At 50.7% G+C, this 20,126-nt stretch overlaps 1 protein-coding gene across 1 annotated transcript; it reads left to right on the forward strand.

Moving 5' to 3' along the window:
• The first annotated feature begins 15,326 nt into the window (after positions 1-15,326).
• UPK2 (uroplakin 2) lies at positions 15,327-17,164 on the forward strand. Its single transcript, XM_068987952.1, has 5 exons — positions 15,327-15,402; positions 15,875-16,009; positions 16,196-16,334; positions 16,576-16,646; positions 17,028-17,164. The coding sequence occupies exons 1-5, from the start codon at positions 15,327-15,329 to the stop codon at positions 17,162-17,164; spliced, it is 558 nt and encodes a 185-aa protein (XP_068844053.1).
• The last annotated feature ends 2,962 nt before the right edge of the window (positions 17,165-20,126 follow it).

Consider the following 20,126-nt stretch of genomic DNA (forward strand, 5'->3'; position numbering starts at 1 on the left):
CAGGTTTCATTATTTTCTTTTTTCCTTCACCCATTACCCAGATTCTCCCTAACCCACAAGAAAGTTACCTGTCTCCTGTCTCTCTAGTCTTATCTATCACCTCCTACTCTCCCAGCTCTATGTTACAAAAGCCCTGAGCAGGCCACGACAAGATTTCCAACACCAAGTGAGGGATAAAATTATCTCGGGGGTGAGGAGCTGCAGGGCAGAGGGAGTCTGAGAACAGAAGTTTTTATCCTGTAACAGATAATAAAGGCACCTGCCCTAAAGGAGCTTATAAAATGGGGACAACTAAAGAACAATAAAAGATGCTAAATCATTAAAAGATGTGAGGTTGATGCAATCAGTGCAGGTTGCATCCTTTGGTCGACATGGAAGAGAAACAGGAAACTGACCTCAGGTACAGGGGAGCACAGAGCCTCGGTGAGGGGCGCAGATGGAGCCGAAGCAGGAGGAATCACAGATCCTGGTGGGAAGGGGTCTCAAAGATCAACTGCTGCTGCTGCTGCTGCTGCTAAGTTGCTTCAGTCGTGTCCGACTCTGTGCAACCTCGTAGACAGCAGCCCACCGACCCTGGGATTCTCCAGGCAAGAACACTGGAGTGGGTTGCCATTTCCTTCTCCAATGCATGAAAGTGAAAAGTTAAAGTGAAGTCGCTCAGTCATGTCCGACTCTTAGCGACCCCATGAACTGCAGAATACCAGGCTCCTCCGTCCATGGGATTTTCCAGGCAAGAGTACTGGAGTGAGGTGCCATTGCCTTCTCCACAAAGACCAACTACCTAGCTCTAATTCTTTCTGATTCTCAGCTGTCTGTTAACATCCCAAGCAAGCAGTATATCAGCATCTTGAAGAATATCTCCAGTAATGGGACAGTCCATTCCACTTATGAACATCTTTTTCCTTCCTTTGAGCTGAATTCTATCTCCTAGTGGTCTCTATTCATTAGTCCATGAATTACCTCCTGGCCCTTCATATATCTAAGCTTTAATGATTTCAGACTCTTCTTTTCTCTGGCCTAAACATTCCCAGTTCACTAATGTTATGCCCACAATGACACCTGGCCAGCTTAAAGTAAAGCAGGACTAGCAGTCCTCTCCTTTATTCCAAAAACTAAACCTCTATTAACATGGCTTAAACTTGGATTCACTTTTGGTGACCATGTTACACTGATGACTTGGACTGAATTTACTAATCCTCCTGATTCTGTTTTACCTGAACTGCCTCTAAGACGTGTAGTCTGTGTGTGTGGCTGGGATCTTACACAGATCTCTGATCATTTCATCTTGTTGGGTTTTCCTACCATTCTACGCATGGAGATGATATTTGGATCCTTAGCCTGTCTTTCAAAGCGTTTGCTATACCTCAAGGTTTATCTCTGTGAAATGTGATACTATATTTTCGTATACACTATATAAAAATATTTAACAGGACAGAGATGAAGGCAAGTCCTAAAGCAAACAAATGTTCCTGGTTGATACCCGTCCATGTCATACTGAGAAGTAGCAAGATCCAGGGTCTTGTAGGTGGAATGGGTCAGATCATAATGAACCACACAAGCCTAACAGAAGATTAAGAAAGTCAGAAGGCTCAGAACCAGAACAGAGTTTTTGAGTAAAAGAGTCACCTGGAAGCAGACTCTAGGTATAGCAACAGAATAAAACACTAACTGTGGAACTCCACAGATCTGGACTTGAGTCCTAGCCTTATTGCTTACTAGCTGTAGAACTTGGACAGATTAACCACTCTGAGCATCAATTCCTTCTTCTGTAAAATGATACCTACTTTATAGATTAGGGTGAAGATTAAATTAAATGACATATATATAAAGAGCCTAATACATAATGGGTGTGCAATAAATCTAGGCTTCCTAGATGGCTCAGTGGTAAAGAATTCACCTGCCAACACAGGAGATGTCGGTTTGGTCCCTGGGTAGGCAAGATCCCCTAGAAGAGAAAATGGCAATCCATTCCAGTGTTCTTGCTGGGAAATCCTATGGACAGAGGAGCCTGGCAGGCTACAGTCAACGAGGTCACAAAGAGTCAGACATAACTGAGCATGCACACTCAATAAATCAGGTAGAGAAAAAAGGAGAGAAGAAAGTCATGTTTCAGATGGGTCTGGTTTCTAAGAGGAGACTATCTTTCTAGGCGGCCCAGAGAGAATGAGGCCCTAGGGAGAGCCCCAAGTGACTCACTGGGAACTTGGTCTCAGGTCATCTAGATGAAAGGGTACAGGGATAGAAGCAGATTCTCCTCTTACAAAGACTTGATACCTCTTGAACTCTAGCTACATATGGAGGATGACGGAGAGAGAGGACTCACAGGTAGCACCCATGGTTTTACACTGGGTGGTGATGAGGAAGTACTATAAGGAGGGGTGATGGTGCTCAGAAGACAGGTTCATGGTTAGAGTTGTTGAATCAAGCATGATGAGAAGTATACCCTGGTTCTGACCCCGAGGAAGTAAGAGACTTGGGTAAAGCCTGGAGAGAAGTCAGAGCCAGATTCATGTATTTGGGACACACCCCATGCCATTGGGTGTTGTAGGCATGGCGTGAGGTCTCTGAGGGTGAGTTGGGAAGTGAACCAAGGACTGTGCCATGGGGGACCTCCCAGAGCCACACTGATTCTGTTTGGGACTGAAGAAACTGTCTGATCCCCCCATGCCCCCACTCCCATCTCCTGCCCCCTGGTCAGAACTGAATAGAGAGGAGAACTTCCATCCACCTTCGCATCACTGACCTCTGTCCAGAGCCCACTGGAACTCAAACTGTGTCCCTCCACAACTCTCCGCTTTTCTACCCTGATGTCAGAAGGAATTCAAGCTCTTGTCCAGCCAATAGGCTCTAGCTTGTTGCTACAATCCTGGACTTGAGAAGGAAAAGACGAAGGGGAAAGTGTAGAGACGGGTAGGCAGGGACAAAGTGAGCTGCAAGAGAGAAACAGAAAAGCTGAAGGGGTGGGGGTGGGGGGAGGGAGGTGGGAGAGTGGGGAAAGGTGAGCACCATGGGTACAGAAAAAGGCAGACTGATAGAAGGGAAAACGAGACTCAGGAGGGGGCAGAAAAAAAGATTTGCCGAGAAACTGATGAAGTGCAACTGAGAAAACTGTTGCCATGGTGACGGGTCCAGAGGAGGGAGTAGGAATATAAATCGGATTATGAGTTGGGGGAGTGGAGAGGGAGGGTTGCTCAAGACCCAGAGGCAGTGTCCCCACCTCAGGCCCTCCCCACCAGACCTCCTTAATCCATAGGAATGCCTTTCTCAGAGGTTTTGCGTGGCCAGTGGGAAGGCCAATGGGGAGCAAGGAGCAAAGGAGGGCCCCAGGCGCCCCCCTACCCTAGGCTTCCTAGGCTCTTGAAGAGTTCTCTCCATAGACCCTAGTTTCTGTCATTCTACCTCTTCATCAGTGAAGAGAGAGGAGGGAACTTGTTTTAAGCACCTACTATGTGCCAAACACTGCTGGGCACCTCACGCGTTGTTTCGTTCCGTCTGCAGCACAGCCCTTGGAGGTAGATTTGATCGCCTCCACTGGTAGGCAGGAAACTTCGAACAAGGCCCCAAGCTGGCAAGCAGCAGCCGGAGTGGGGCGCGGTGGGGCCCATCTCCTCCAAAGCCATTTCCTCCCTTCCTAGCCCTCTGCCTACCTTGCAGAACCTGTGTCGCAGCGCCTGGCTTTTCCTGCACTCCCTTGGGACTGGACGGGGCAGGATGGGCGCTGTTGGGGGTGGGGAGGGGAGGGGTAGATGAGTTACGGGCTCTCATTCCGTTCTGAGAGATAGAGTTGGGAAAACGGGAGGAAAATACACCACAGCAGCCAGACTCTGGGCTCAGTGGGAGGCGCCGGGGTGCTCTGAGCTCAGGGCTGCGGGAGTGAGGAGGAAGGGCTGAGGTGGGGAGGACCGTGGGAGTGGGGGAAGCGCAGAGGCCAGACCATTTCCGGCAGTGCTGCGGAGCAACTCCAGCGCGGCCACGTGGGGAGCCGGGGAACCTGCGGTCTCGGTTTGCAAGCCTCTGAGCTAGTGAGCCAGAGGGACCGGGGGCTGGTATTTGACTGCAGGTCCCTGCAAGTGAAGTGCCTGGAGGGGGCGAAGTGGGGCGCGGCTTCCCTCCTCCTCCCTCGGGCTTCTGTACAAATAACAGTTTTGCAAAGGGCACCGTAGCTGACGCGCATATTAAACAGGGCCAGAGGAGGTGGGAGAAGGCCAAGTCAGAGGCTGTGGCCTGGGCGGTTCTGCCAAGACCACCCTCCCCCTCAGGAGGATGCCCTGGGATTCAAGGGGATTCTGGCCCTCTGGCCCACCTGGCTACCTTGAAACAACTCTTTCTGGGGGCTGGCTTGAGCCACACCCTAACCAGGAAGTGTGTGTGTGTGTGCGTGTGCGTGTGCGTGTGCGTGTGTGTGTGTGCCTGTAGTGGCTCCAGCTTGTCTCTGAGCCGGAGATCCCAGGTCCCTGCCCCCCACCCCTGTAGAGGAGGTTGAGGAGGGGGTGAGGCGGGGGCGGGGGCGGGGGCGGGGGCGGAGGCCGGGGTGGGGTGGGGAACAGATGTAAACCTCCTTCCTCCTGAGGCCTGAGGGAAAGCTGATCTAGATCAACCCACTTCTGTTGCTTCATTTCACACCATCTCTTCCACAAGCCACCAACATCCAGGATGGCCCTCCTGACCCTCCTTCCCTGATCCCATCACAGGTTGCAGACCCAAAAGGGTTTGGACTGCAGGAGGGTGGGGGTGAGAAAAAGAGCCTCTTCAGTGTCCTCCTTCACACCTGTCCTCCCCAGACTGGTCAACTGGCCCTTCGCCGAGCCTCAGACCCAACTCCTCCCAGACCTGCCAGCCTTTAACACCCTCATGCCCAGCCCAGTCCCCCTCACTCAAGAGTCCCCCTAGTCTGAAGCAGTCTCCATGACTCCTACTTGCCACATGCACAGAGCACACGTCATGGCTCTTTATTTGCTGAGCACCAACTAGATGGGGAACATGCCTCCCAGAAGTGTTCTCCTTTCTATGCCTGGGATACCTCTCCTGGCTCTTCTCTTTTCCTTTTGGGAAGCTTCTCAGTCTCCTCAGTCAGCGCTGAAGGTAAAGAATCCGCCCGCCAATGCGGGAAACAAGAGACTCGGGTTCAGTCCCTGGGTCAGGAAGATTCCCCCGAGAAGGAAGTGGCAACCCACTCCAATATTCTTGCCTGGACAATCCCATGGACAGAGGAGCCTGGCGGGCTACAGTCCATAGTGTCTCAAAGAGTCGGACACGATTGAAGCTATGGAGCACACATGCACTCAGTCTCCTTTGCAGGCTCCTCTGTTCCTCTGCCCATAGTATTGGTGTTCCCTAGTTTCTCTCCTTGACCTTGTCCTCTTACTTGGCACATCCTTCTCTCCAAGATTGCAGCTGTCACATCTGAGCCGACAACCCTTGGAGCTCCAGAAAACGCACCCGCCCACCTTCCATACACCTCCACTTGGGTGTCCTCCAGCACCTCAACTCAGCAAATTCAATCATCTCTATCCCCTTTCCACAAATCTGTCCCTCCCACCCCGACGCATGCCCAGCTAGTAATGTTGCCATCCTCCATCCAGCTGCCCTAGCCAGGACCTGGGAGGCATCATTAACTCTGCTCTTCACCCCTCTCCACAGCCTTCCCAGACCAACCATCACCCCCCAATCTCCTCTTCTATCATCTTTTGCCTGGAATCTTATCTCCACAGCATGTCAGAGATGTCCAAAATATCTCCCAGCTGTTCACCCAACAAAATCTCTGCACTGCAGCAAAAGCCATCTTTATAAGATACAAATCTGATCATAATGCTTTGCAGTTTAAAACCTTTCAAGGGCTTCCTTTTAGCCTTAGGATAAAAATTAAAATTGCTTAGAACTTTGCTGGTGGTACAGCAGTTGACAGTCCACCTGCAATGCAGGGAACACGGGTTCAATCTCTGGTCCAGGAAGATTCCACTTACTTTGGAGCAACTAAGCCATGCACCATGGCTACTGGAGCCCAAGCACCCTAGGGCCAGAGCTCCACAAGAGAAACCACCGAAGCGCGAAGCCCGTGCACCGCAACCAGCGTAGCCCCCATTCACCACAACTAAAGAGAGCCCACGTGCAACAGTGAAGACCCAGCACAGCCAAAAATAAATCATATTTTAAAAAACTTAAATTGCTTAATGGGGCTTACAAAACTTTTCATCTGGTCCCAGTAACTTCTCCAGTGACTCTCTCAAAATCCACTCTGACACACCCCCACCTTGCCCCACACTGATGGGCCCATTCCCCCACTTTGGTCCCTAACAGCCTAGAACAGTCTCCCCTTTCCACTCCTCCCCTACTGCCTTCACACTGCTAATTCCTACGCAACCTTCAGGTCTTCGCTTAATCACCACTTCCTCTGGGAAGCCCTTTGGAACTACCCTGGCCCCTTCTGTGAGGTGCCTCTCTGACAAGTCACTTAAGTTCTCTGACCTTAGATTCCTCATTAATAAAATAAGGAGAGAGCCTTCTCTGGTGGTGCAGTGGTTAGGAGTCCCCGCTCCCAGTGCAGGGGGCTCCTGTTTGATCCCTGGTTGGGGAACTAGATTTCATATGCCACAACTAAGAGTTTGCATTCCACAAATAAAAGATTCCTCATGATGCAACTAAGACAAGGCACAGCCATATAAATAAATATTTTTAACTATTATAAAAAAAAATAAGGACAATAATAATAGAGGTTGTCATGAGGATTAAACAAGAAAATAAACATAAAGGATTAGTACAGTGCCTGACATGTTGTAAGCACTCAATAAATAATAGCTGTTATTATTACATCTTCCACCAAAACCCTGATACAGTGAGTAGTGGCCTCTTCAGTAGCTCCCACTGGACCATAATTTAAGGGAGAACAATGTCTTGTTCACCTCTGAATGTCCAGCTCTTAGCACAGTGACTGATGCAAAGGCATTTAATAAACATTTATTGAATAAATTAATTCGGGCGATCATTATTTCTTATATGGATTAGCTCTCCTTCAGCCTAAGGAGAAGCTTAATTACCCCACAATCAAGCCTCCACCTACTCTCTCAGTAATTTTTCTACAACTAGAATGAATTATGCGACTTCCCTGCTCAAACCCTGTCGGAGGCTCCTGCTGTCTGTGGAAAACCCTCCTGCCTAGGATCCCACCCACTGGCTGCACTGAACCCCTAGTTGCTTCCACACCCTCCAGCCTTTCTGCCCCAGCCTCAAATACCTTTCCAACATCCTGTGTCCCAGATGACACGACCTGGGGACCCCAGGGCAAAGCTGGCCTCGGAGGTGTATATTGTTTGGCTCACAAAGTGCATTTTCCTAATATATATTTAGTTTAAAATTTGAAAATATGATCATTTTACAAAACAATTTAGATTTCTGGCTTCTCCTGAAAAAGCGCAGAGGCGTGACCATACTACGTTCCCCCTTCCCCAGAGCAACTCTTTCAGTAGACGGAGTTCATATTGCTACACTCTCTCCTGTTGGCCCCAGTCTCACCCACCTGGTTTTACTACTTCTCTTATCTGCCTGGACCCTGGAGACACTGGGTCTGCAGCCCCTGCCAGCCTCGCAACACTTTGATCCCATCCAGCTGCAGTGAAGACCTTGGCTCTGTCTCCTCAGCTGCCACCTAGCCCCGCCTCAGCCCCACGTCACCTCCTGCCACGTCCACGAACCCCTGCCCCTTCGCCTCTCCCACGCCTTGTTCTACCTTGACCTCACTGAATACCCGCTCCTTCCATCCTCTTTCCTGTCCTATCTATTGCTCCGTCTCGAAAGCAGCCTAGATCTTTTCTCCATCCCTCCACTCTTGCCAATACCCTCAACTTTCCATGCCTTGAAAACCCTAACCCTGAGTCACTACAACCAGACAGTTTTATCATTTCTACATTCCAGCTGTTGAGTAATTTGAAAAACTCCCAACGTGTCACGGTCCGTATGATGGTTAATTGTATGTGTCAACCAGGCTAGGCCATGTTGCCCAGATATTTAGTCAAGCCATTATTCTGGATATTTCTGTGATGGTGTTTTTTGGATGAGATTAACATTTAAATTAGTGGACTTTGAGTAAAGTAGATTCTCTCACAATATGGGTGAAGGTTGAAGGTTCCAATGTGGCAAAGGTGACCTCCACCCTCTCCCCACTAGGAGGAAGGAATTCTGCCCACAGACTGCCTTTGGACTCCAAAATTGCAACTCTTTTCCTGAGTCTCCAGCCTGCCCACCTCTCTCAGATTTTGAACTTGCCAAGGCTCCCCAACTTCATGAGCAAATTCCTTAAAATAAATCTGTCTATATATACACATCCTGTTGGTTCTGCTTCTCTGGAGAACCCTGACTAACACACGTGCCCCTGAAGACCAGTGGTCCCCAATCTCAGCTGTCCGTGTTCTCCAAACACAGTCTTCCTCAGGGTTCTTGGTAGCTGTGTCTTCCTCTCCCCCAATAGCTCTTCAGGCCCTAAACCTCCCTCCCCAGTGAGCTTTCTACTTTCCAGGGAAAGCGGAGATATTCAGGAGGGAGCCCCCTTAGCTTTCTTCTTTCATCTCCCAGCCTTTCCCAACCCATTTCTCTCCACCCCTGCCCCCCACCAAAGGTATAAGATTTCTCTGCACCATTGCTCCTATTCGCTTCTCTGCTGGAAAGTGTCATCCCTACTGCCATAGGCTAATACCTCCACTTCTGAGTGCCATCTTCTCCCTCCTCCGGGAGCCTCTCCATAAATTATACCTTCCGTTCTCTTTATCTTTAGTTTATGTTTTAAACATGCTTTATTCTATTTTATTAAAAAAATTTTGGCTGCATGGCAAGGCACGGCATGGCACATCATGTGAGATCTTATTTCCCCAACCAGGGGTCAAACCTGCGCCCCTTGTATTGGAAGCATGAGGTGTTAATCCCTGAGCCACTAGGGAATTCCCTCTTCAACTTTAAAAACAAAACAGATGAGATTGTTCTGTACCCACAATTCCCTCCGGTTATCTGTCTCCTTCCCTTTGCAGCCAAGTTTCTTCAGAGAAGTCTACACAGTTCTAACTCCACCTACTCCCAGTTATCCCTGAACTCTTGCTCTCTGGCTGCTGCCCCGCTCACCTGCAGGAACCTACTCTGAAGGACACACAACACCCCTCAAGAAGTTAGGCCCAGCAGACCCAAATAAATAAATATATTTTAAAAAATATTTATTTATTTGGGTCTTCTGGGTTTTAGATGTAGCAGTCGGGATCTCTAGGTGCAGTATGTAGGATCTACTTCCCTGACCAGGGATGGCACCCAGGGCCCCTGCCTTGGGAGCATAGAGTCTTAGCCACTGGACTCCAATCCTGACCTTCATACCATCTGACACTTCCTTTGCAAAACCATCCATCCACTTTCTCCTGGTTCTTCTCCTAAAGCTCGTTCCTCCTTCATCAGCTCCTCTCACTCCATCTGTCCTTTAGACACTGGGTTCCCTAGTATTCTGTACTTGGCTTTCTTATCCTTCCCTTCCACCACTGTCTTCCAGGACTCTTCTACATTTCTGATTTTTAAAAAATTTTTATTCTGTATTGTGTGGAGCTGTTATGGGCTTTCTCTAGTTGTGGCCAGTAAGGGCTATTCTTTGCTGCAGTGCAAAGGCTTCTCATTGCAGTGGCTTCTCTTGTCGTAGGGCGCAGGCTCTTGGGCACGTAGGCTTCAGTAGTTGTGGCTCACGAGCTTAGTTGCCCCTTGGCATGTGGAATCTTCCCGAATTAGGGATCAAACTAGCATCCCTTGCGTGGCAAGGCAGATTCTTAACCATTGGACCACCAGGGAAGTCCTTACATTTATGATTTTAGCCATTGTCCACCTTCCCTTTCTTCATCCCAGACTTCTCTCCTGTGCTCCAGACTTATATACTTTCACTTCACTTCACTTCACATGAAAACGTCACTTTCATCTGACTTCCCCAAGATATTGGTGAAAAAAGTGAAAGTGTTAGTTACTTAGTCATGTCTGACTCTTTGTGATCCCATGGACTGTAGCCTACCAGGCTCCTCTGTCCATGGAATTCTCCAGGAAAGAATGTTATCAATTCTTGCATAGCAGCTAATCTCCAAATTTAGTGGCTTATAAAAGCAAACATTTACTCTGAGAATCAGGAATCTGAGTAAGACTTAGCCGGTTGTCTCATGAAGTTTCAGTGAAGGTGTCAGCCTGGGCCACAGTCACCTGAAGGACTGACTGGGTCCAGAGGATCTGTCTCCAAGCTCGCCCATTCACATGGCTGTGGGTTGGAGGCCTCAGCTCCCCCTTGGATCTTGGCTGCTGCTGCTGCTGCTGCTAAGTTGCTTCAGTCGTGTCCGACTCTGTACGACCCCACAGACGGCAGCCCACCAGGCTCCCCCATCCCTGGGATTCTCCAGGTAAGAATAGTGGAGTAGGGTGCCATTTCCTTCTCCAGTGCATAAAAGTGAAAAGTGAAAGTGAAGTTGCTAAGAAGACTCTTAGCGCCTCCATGGACTGCAGCTCACCAGGCTCCTCCGTCCATGGGATTTTCCAGACAAGAGCAGTGGAGTGGGCTGCCATTGCTTGGTCCCTGCCACGTGGACTTCCCCATGGAGGTGCACCCATATCCTCCAGGGTGAGCAATCCATGAGAGCAAGGGGGCAGGTGCGATGGCTTTTGGGATGTAGCCTCAGGGGTGACCTATTGTCATTTCTGTTCTATTCTATTGGCCACATAGACCAACCCTGACACAATGAACCAGTCTCTCAGCTGCTGCCAATCCATTCCCCACGCTGTTTCCAGAAAGATCTTTAAACAAGTAAAACTCCTCACAGGCTTCCTGTTTTCTTCAGCAAAAAAATCAAGCTCCTGGCTTCCTTGGTGGTCTAATGGTTATGAATCCACCTGCCAGTGCAGAGGACACGGGTTTGATCCCTGGTCAGAGACAATTCCATGCCACAGAGCAATTAAGCCTGTGCACCGCAACTACTGAGCCATCACTCTAGAACCCGTGCTGCACAAGAGAAGCCACTGCAACGAGAAACCTGCATACCACAGCTGCAGAGTAGCCCCTGCTCGCCGCAACTAGAGAAAGCCTGCAAGCAGCAACGAAGATCCAACACAGCCAAAAAAAAAAAAAAAAAAGCCAGGCTCCTTAGCATAGCGTACAAAGCCATTGGTGGCCTAACCGATGGCTAGAGCTCTCACTGTTCATCTTTGAATACTTCTTGCTAGCCAAGATGTATTGTTCACAGTTCCAGGAGGTGTCAGGATAATTCACATATTTGAGTCTTTTCATGTGCTGTTCCTTTTTTTTTTGGAATATCCCTTTCCACTTAGGAAGGCTAACTGTAACTCTCCAAAAATCAGCAACTTGAGAGCAGGAGTTGTGTCTTATCATCTCTGTATTTCATCACCTAGTGTAGTACCCACCATAGAGAAGTTGTTGAACAAATATTTACTGAATGAATAAGTGTGTGAGCAGGCTGTTCCCTCGTGCCTGGTGCCCCTTCGGTATGTGTGTTATAGCCGATTCACCACAGTCACTCACCCCCCACTCTGATCCCAGACTACCTTTCCTGCCCAGCCATCTCCTTTGCATCAGTGTGTGCATGCTCAATCGCTCAGGCATGTCCAACTCTTTGCAGTCCCATGGACTGTAGCCCTCCAGGTTCCTCTGTCCATGGGATTTCTCAGGCAAGAATACTGGAGCAGGCTCCCATTTCCTCCTCCAGGGAATCTTCCTGATCCCGGAATTGAACCCACATCTCCTGCATTGGCAGGCGATTCTCCACCACTGAGCCACATGGGAAGCCCTTACCTCAGTGACATGGTTGGAAAAGCAAATTTTGAATTCTATCCCACCTCATTTTCTGCTCACTCTGAGACTTTCAGAATGTTATTTATTGCCTCTGAGCCTCTAGTCTTCTTCTGCACCAAGGGTTAATAAAAAAGAGAGGATAAGATAAATTACTTAAATTAATATTTATTGAACCAGATACAGTGCTAGGCACTCTTAAATAAATTACCTTGAGTGATAGTCATAGTATCCTGATGAGACAGATTTTATACCCTTTCTATGGAAGAGAAAACTGCAGCTCAGAGTAGTTAGGTAGTTAACTTGGTCAAGGTCAGAAAGCTGAAAGGTTTGAGGGAAGTGGTTATGTCATGGGCAATATTAGAAAAAAAAAAAAAAAGACGTATCCAGTTGGGTTCTATCACTGAACGACTGAGATTTTCTGACTCTCATAGCCTTTTCCAGCCTCATATGTCAAGGATAGATGCTCTACCATTCATCATTGGACCAACACTTGGTGAACACTGCATCTGACCTCTAGATCCAAGTTGCCAGGGTTTCCCCCAGTCTGCTACTATAGATTCTGACAATGGTCTCCACATTCCTGCTGCACCTTTATTTTTAAAGCATTTTTACAGCTGCCATATGTTGCTAGACAAATGGTAAGGAAAGAGTCTTTCCATTTCCTAGGTGAGAAAATTGAGGTTCAAATTGACTCACCTAAAGTTACATGGTAGTGCCCATCAGAGGTTGACATGCCCATGGAACCAAGTGGGCATGTTCTTCTAAGTGACTAAGAATGGCATTGCCAAAGGAGAAACAAAAGTATAATATATCAGGCAGACCTGGGTTCTGATCCAAGCTCTTTTGGTTGCAAAATTACCATAGTTCAATTTAAAAAGAATGAAAGAAAGGAGGGAGGGAGGGAAGAAGGAAGCACTGAAGGGAGAAAGAGAGGAAGAAAGAAAGAACCACAGTTTAGAGAGTAGGTCTGTTTCAGGAGCTAATCTTTGGAGCAGAATAGAACAATCAGGAACTCCTTGAGGGCAAAAATTTATCTTACCCTCATATCCCTGGTGCCTAGCACAGTTCCAGGGACATAACTGGTATTTAATAACTATTTGCTATTTGGAGGGAAGGAGGCAAGGGAGGAAACTTGAGTGAGTTGAGAATCGAGAAACCAAGAGGGAGACAGCCTAGAAAGAGTGGGTCCAAGAGACAGACCCCAGGCATTTATGGCCCTGGCTCGATTTCTCCAAACCATGAGGAAATCCTCCAGAGGAACAGAGTGCTGTGGCTTTAAATGACTTCAGCGTTGTCAATGAATCTGCTCTGCTAAAAGAGTTATCCTCTTGCTCCTGTGCTTGTCCTCCCCCTCCTCTCAGCTCCCCAAACCCTTCTCGGTGGCTGTGATGGGATAATTAGATGCGAGAGCTCAGCACAGATGATGCTCCAGTTGCTTAGCAACTAATGGTTTCCATGGAGACCCCAAAGCACAGCCTCCAGAGCAGCCAGTGAGCAGCTCGGCAGGGCAGGGAGAAGACGCAACTCTCAGCTCCTCCAGAAACCTGGGGAGGGCCAAGGGTGGGGAAGGGGGGAGGACTGAAGGGAGAGAAAGGAGGGTTTAAAGGCACAGGCCCCTCTTATCCTTTTAAAATCTGGTCAGAGCTCTGTCCTACCCTACCCCACACTGTCCCACTCATAATTTCAGATGGAGATGGGAGCTTAGGAGTGGACACAACACGACCCAGTCTGCAATAAACCCATCCCCTTCTTTATGCTGCTGGTTTGTGACTGAGATGGGAAGTGATCTCTCCCAAGCCCAAGTGTAAACATCCTCCTGGCTGGGGATGGGATGTAAAGAGTACTAAGAAGATCCCTCACCCTGGAATTCCACCATTTAGTCAGTTCCCTCTCTCCAAAGTTCTCAATGTGCCGAAGATCCTCTTTCATTTTGCAGAATGATGATCAGATCTTATCTGAAAGGGAACAAAAGCCAAGGCACACGGAAAACAGAATTCATTTCTTCACCCAAAGGCAGCCTGTCCCGGGAGACGGGGGAAAAACACCTGACCCTGATCTCCAGCAGAGGATCCAGAGTGTGCGTGTGGGCGGGGGCAGAGGGAGGCCATACGGAGCATCTGGTGACTCGAGTGTGCGCCTCCCAGGCTAGCATCAATCAGCCTTACCTGGAAGCTCGTTAGAAATGCAGAATGTCAGGCTTCACCTCAGACCCACTGAATCAGATACTGCATCTTAACAAGATCCCCGGTGGTTCACACGCACATTCAGTTTGGAGAAGCGCTGGTCTGAGGCCCTCCCACTCTCCGCTTTGGTCCAGGAGTCCTGTCTTTATTTTCACCCCCTGCTCAAACCCCAGGACGGGAGCTGACCTTCTCACTGTGGGGGTACGGACACACCCTCACCAGCCCCTCAATTCCCTGGTGGGACCCTGGCCCTCTTCTGGGACTGGGGGCGCCAGAGTGGCTCCACGGGCAGAAAGACACACATAAATGGTCTCTGCGGAGGTCTACGACCTCTCCTGACAAAGTATTCCATGTTCCACAAGTGGCTCTGAGTCTCAGTTTCCACATCCACGAAAGGAGCCAATAATGTCCACCACACGGGCTGGCGGTGAGCGTGAGTGTAGAGCAAAGTGCCTTCCTGCGCCCAGGAGAGGTGCTTTCTCCTCCTGTCTCCCTGCTCTCTCACCGAGCACAGTGGTGGAAGGGCCTTTGGAGAAGTTGTCTCTCTTTCATTTTCTCCCTCCATCTCTCTCTCCGCTTTATTCTCAAACAGTTCCACAAATGTCGTTGACCAAAGCTGACAGTGTGCCTCCCCCACCCGCACTGGGCAGGTCAGTGCCCACCTCTCTGATCTCTGGAAGGCCTCTATGGCATCCTTGGCCCACTCTCCAGAGGAATGGGAAGCCCTATGTGCTTCCTGGCACCCATACCCCTCTGCCTCTCCCAGAGTTCAGTGCCTGGGCCTCAGTGGATGCCAAGAATTGGGGCCCTGGGCTCTGATGCCCCGATCCTGTCCTGCTGGTTTCTCTGTTTCTCTCCTGTTCCTGCCCAGCCAAGGCCCTTTCAGGAGCCCCTCAGGGTGACTCCCCTCTCCCCACACACCAGGGAAAACTCAGTTCTTGCCACCCTCATGGGAAGACCCCCACCACATGGAGGGGTGGTCCTCTACAGGCCGGGCTCCAGATGCTCGTGCAGGTGGAAACTCGTGCTCTTACACGAGGGTGTCCCAGAAGAAGGATTTTCCACCCCCACCTCAGCTCCTCTGCCCCTCTGCGGTGGGTGACTAAGCCACCGAGATCCAGCCAGGCCCTCCCTGTCCTGGCCTGAGGGCTAGCTCCCCATCCTGAAAAACCTGTCTGGGGGCCTCCCCTGAGGCTGTTGGTACCCAAGGGGCAGGTTGGGCAGGATTCCCCTTGAGCTCCTCCCACCCCCCCAAGACAAAATCAGACAGCCCCCAGGGCAGGGCTTCAGTTGCCTTAGGGAGTCACAGCCTGCCAGCACCCACCCCAGCTCCCAGCCCAGCGATGGCATCTCCGTGGCCTGTGCGGACCTTGTCTTGGATCCTGATTCTGCTGGCTATCCTGGCCCCCGGGGTTGCAGGTCTCTACCATCTCTGGCCGGGGTGGGGAGGGGCTTGGAAGAGGGGGTCTGGAGAGGATGCACTGTGCCTTCCAGGGCTGTCAAAGAGGGGCTGGTCTGGCCAGTTGGGGCTGGGGAACTGGTGACGGCGGTGACCAGGCATCAGTCACTGGGCCCAGGGCACATGCCTGTCCCCTTCCAGATCCAGGAGGCAGGCAGGAGTGGGGAAGAGACCAAGGCTTTCGACAGCGGTGGGGTTGGGAGCTGCCCCCTCCTAGCACCCCTGCATCTGGAGGCTTGGAGGAGTACCCAGCTTCTGCAGCCCAAGCCTGCCACCTGGTGGTCATATAGGCAAAGACTCATGTTCTGCAAACAGACTAGAGTGGAGAGGACTCTTCGTCCTTAGAGAGGACCCCCACGGGTGGAGTGGGGTGGCTGGTCTGTTGGCGAGAAAGGGATTGATCCTCCCCCGAACTCCTTCCTGGCCCCCTAGCTGACTTCAACATCTCAAGCCTCTCTGGTCTGCTGTCCCCTGTGATGACGGAAAGCCTGCTAGTTGCCTTGCCCCCGTGTCACCTCACAGGGGGCAACGCCACACTGACTGTCCGGAGAGCCAATGACAGCAAAGGTCTGCTTCTCGCTCCCAGCACCCCCTAGTCCCCATAGATCCCTTCCCAGGATACCCAGGCATCCCTCCTCCCACTCTCCCTTCCTATTGACCCCCTTTTCCCACCATCCATACTCTAAATACTGCCCTTCTCCCTGGGGCCTCTCGAGGCTTGACCCTGCCTTTCATCACCAATTTCCCGCCCAGTGGTGAGATCTAGCTTCGTGGTGCCTCCGTGCCGCGGACGCAGGGAGCTGGTGAGTGTGGTGGACAGCGGGTCTGGCTTCACGGTCACCCGGCTCAGTGCATACCAGGTGACAAACCTGGCACCAGGAACCAAATACTAGTAAGTACCAGGCCCGGGCCTGGGGCACGGGTGGGAAGGGCTATAGGAAGAGGAGCTGGGCCCTGACTTTGGTGGCAGTGGTGGTGGGAGGTGGTGAGTATGGGAGAGAGAGCAGGGGCACAGCTAACAGAACAGGCCTCTGCTGGGCACAGCTGTGGAGGGGGAGGCCTGGCCTCCCTCATACTCTAAGTCCTGGACACTGACCGAGGATTCTGTCCTCTCCCGAACGTCACCACAAAAGCGTTTCCTACCTCGTGACAAAGGGGGCATCCACCGAGTCCAGCAGAGAAATTCCAATGTCCACACTTCCTCGTGAGTAACGTCTCAGGGCCCCAGAGCCTTCCCTGGCCCATCCCGCCCCATCCCCCATCTGCCCCTTCCTATCTTCCCTTAGCTTCTCTGCCTTCCTCTATCCTCACACTGAGCCCCCGGCATTTTAAGCGGCCGCTGACACATTTCCCCGCACCGCTAAACTTTGTCGGTAGTGACTGTGTCCGATTAATTTCTGAATCCTCAGTGCCTCACATAGGAGATGCTTCATAAATGTTTATCTGATGGTTCGTTGGTTGGTTGGATGAATACATGGATGAGGGGATGCCTGGCTGGATGAATGGATGAGGGGCCGGGCTGGGAGGCTTCGGCAGGGTGGAGGCCCTTCCTGCCTAGAACTGCCTCCCTCCTCTCTTCTGACAGGAAGGAAGGCAGAATCCATTGGGCTGGCGATGGCCCGGACAGGGGGCATGGTGGTCATCACGGTGCTGCTCTCGGCCGCCATGTTCCTGCTGGTTCTGGGCTTGATCATTGCCCTAGTATTGGGCGCCCGAAAGTGAGCAGGACAGCCCCGGGGAACAGGCAGCAAGTCCAAGGCACTGTCCGTGCTCTCAGCCCGGGGCTCTGCGTCTGCTCTTGTCTCCACTGCTGAGAAGACGGCCTGCTCCCAGGCCACAGGCACCAGGCCTGGGATCCTTCAGTGCCATCCCCTCCCCTCCCTTCACTACAGCCCTTTCCTCCCTCCGTCCCCTCCTCATCCCCTAAGGTGTCCCCTTGGCCCAACACTCCCTATTCCTGCCCTCACCCCACTCCCGTCAGAATTGGTTTTTCTCCCATTTCACTTCTTTAACCGCTCTACCCTTGACAGACAGGAATTTTCCCCTCCCTCATTGAATTTAGTCCCTACAATAAAGCCTGATGCCAAGTTGCTGTGGGTGTTTCTCTTCAGTGGGCTCCACTTTGGGCTTCCCCGGTGGCTCAGCTGTTAAAGAGTCCACCCACAATGCGGGAGACCTGGGTTCGATCCCTGAGTTGGGAAGATCCCCTGGAGAAGGGAAGGGTTACCCACTCCAGTATCCTGGCCTGGATAATTCCATGGACTGTATAGTCCATAGGGTCGCAGAGTCAGACATGACTGAGCTACTTTCACTTAACTTTCACTTTGGGCAAATGTACAGAATCTATGTCCAGGCTGCGGCTGCTCCCAGTCCTCCCTCTGCCCTGAAACCCCAAAGTTACTGCTTCCCAGGAAGCAGGAAGGTACGGATGAGATAAGAATCCAAGAATCAGAGTTCTCAAACCCATACCTGGACTGTGGGTTTTACACCATCCAAGGCCCCTGGGGTGGGAGTGAAGCTGACGCTGGTCCACCACATGGGACCCAGAGGCCTGAGGGCCTTTCTGGAAGCCAGGAGAGCAAGAAGTGCTGCAGAAAGAGAGGCTCTGACCAAAAAACAACCCAGAGGGCCAAGACTTCCCTGCTAGTCCAGTGGTCAAGAATCTGCCTTCCAATGCAGGGGGTGCTGGTTCGATCCCTGGGGGGACTAAGATCCCACAACTAGAGAAGTCCAAGCACCATAACTACTGAGCCCAAGCACTCGAGAGCCTGTGCTCTGCCACTAGAGAAAGCCCTGGCTTTCTTCATCGTGATGAATAACCAGCACAGTGAAGGGAAAAAAGCCAGAAGGCTACCAGAGTGAGTCCCAAGGACAGGGTACTGGGGATGGGGCAGGGAGCGGGGAAGAGGGGTTACAGTTACCGGGGGAGTGAAGAACAGGCTAAAGGGCACTAGGGGAAGAGAGAAGTGGAACCCCCTGCCAGAGGGAGCAAAAATGGTACTGTGAGTAACCAAGAGGAAAGAGTGGGAGTGCTCACTGGTATTCTCTCCAATATGTTATTCCTTCTAAGGATCAGTGATCTTTGCCTTACTCTTAGGGTAAAGACCAAAATTTTTGTGGTGACTTTCAAGGCCAGCCCTGGGTCTGTCCCCTAACTATCCCTCAGCTCTCACTATATTCTTTCTAATGTCCTGCGTTCCCTCTTGCCTCGAGGCCTTTGTACAGACTCTTCTTTAAGCCTGTGTGCGTGCTAAGTCGCTTCAGTCATGTCTGACTCTTTGCGACCCCATGGACTGTAGCCCACCAGGTTCCTCTGTCCGTGGATTGTCCAGGCAAGAATACTGGGGCGAGTTGCCATTTCCTACTCCAGGGGGTCTTCTCAATCCAGGGAAGACTTGGGTCTCCCACATTGCAGGCAGATTCTTTACCATCTGAGCCACACGGAAGCCCCTTCCTTAGCTCTACACTGCTTTTAAGACCACCCCCACCCCCGGTTCCATTCTATTTGCATAGTTAACCCAGCTTCTCCAGGGAAGCCTTCTCTGACCTCCACCCCACCCCACCATTAGGTTGGGTTCTCCCATTTTGTCTTTCACGGCATTACTATTGTTTATTACTGTTTGTGTGATTGTTCAGTGGTCTTCCCTCCAGACTTTAGGTTCCCTGAGAGTTGTCTCTTTGCTCCCAAGGGCCTATATAGTACCTTTGTGGTGCCTGGGACATGGTGGATATTCAATATATATTGTAGAACAAGTGAGCAAATGGATAAATCAACAAGCCCCTGAAGAGAAGGTGGGGGCTAGGAAAAGTGCCCAAAATTCTGAAAACGCAATAATAAATAACACAGAGCTAGAAGATCCTGGAGAGGGAGGCAATGGAAGAGAAGAACAACAGTATTTATTAATCCCACAAACACTAACTTAGCATTTATTGTGTGCCAGGTGCTAGAAATAAACTGTGAAAAGACACTCTTCCTCCCTCATGGAACTTACAGAGAATTTAGGGAAAGAGAGATTCCCCAAAGTGTGAACAGGTAAATAAAACTGCAGTGTCATGATAGATGACAGGAGGTGAACACGGGACCCTCCTTAGTTTGGGTGGGTCCAGCTTCCCTGAGGCCTGAAGTCAGGAAGGAGGGTCTGGGAGAATCCATCAGGCCCTTCTTCCCATCCTAACTGTACCAGCCAAGGGAGGTATGGTGCCCACTCTTCTTGTATTGTGGGAAGAGCATCAGTTGTCCTTGTTGTTCAGTAGCTAAGTCTTGTTGACTCTTTGCAACTCCATGAAGTGCAGCAAGCCAGGCTCCTCTGTCTTCCACTATCTCCTGGAGTTTCCTCAAGTTCAGGTCCATTGAGTCTGTGAGGCTATCTAACCATCTCATCCTCTGCTGCCCCCTTCTCTGGCCCCTTCTCCTTTTGACTTCAATCTTTCTTCAGCCTTTCAGGGTGTTTTCTGAGTTGGCCCTTCGTATCAGGTGGCCAATGGCGGTAAAGAATCTGCCTGTCAAGCAGGAGACCCTGGGTTGGGAAGATCCCCTGGAGAAGGAAATGACAACCCGCTCCAATATTCTTGCCTGGGAAATTCCATGGATAGAGGAGCCCGGCAGGCCACAATCCATGGGGTCCCAAAAGAGTTGAACATGATTTAGTGACTCAGCCAACAACAACAAGAGTACCAGACAGGG

This window comes from Capricornis sumatraensis, chromosome 16, assembly GCF_032405125.1.
Source record: "Capricornis sumatraensis isolate serow.1 chromosome 16, serow.2, whole genome shotgun sequence".
Taxonomy (NCBI): domain Eukaryota; kingdom Metazoa; phylum Chordata; class Mammalia; order Artiodactyla; family Bovidae; genus Capricornis; species Capricornis sumatraensis.

Bases quoted from the DNA above. Each gene is read 5' to 3' on its own strand.
- UPK2 (XM_068987952.1), top strand. From the start codon at position 15,327: ATGGCATCTCCGTGGCCTGTGCGGACCTTGTCTTGGATCCTGATTCTG. The intron at 16,010-16,195 runs GTCTGCTTCTCG...TTTCCCGCCCAG, and splicing joins GAGAGCCAATGACAGCAAAG to TGGTGAGATCTAGCTTCGTG. The intron at 16,335-16,575 runs GTAAGTACCAGG...TCACCACAAAAG, and splicing joins GCACCAGGAACCAAATACTA to CGTTTCCTACCTCGTGACAA.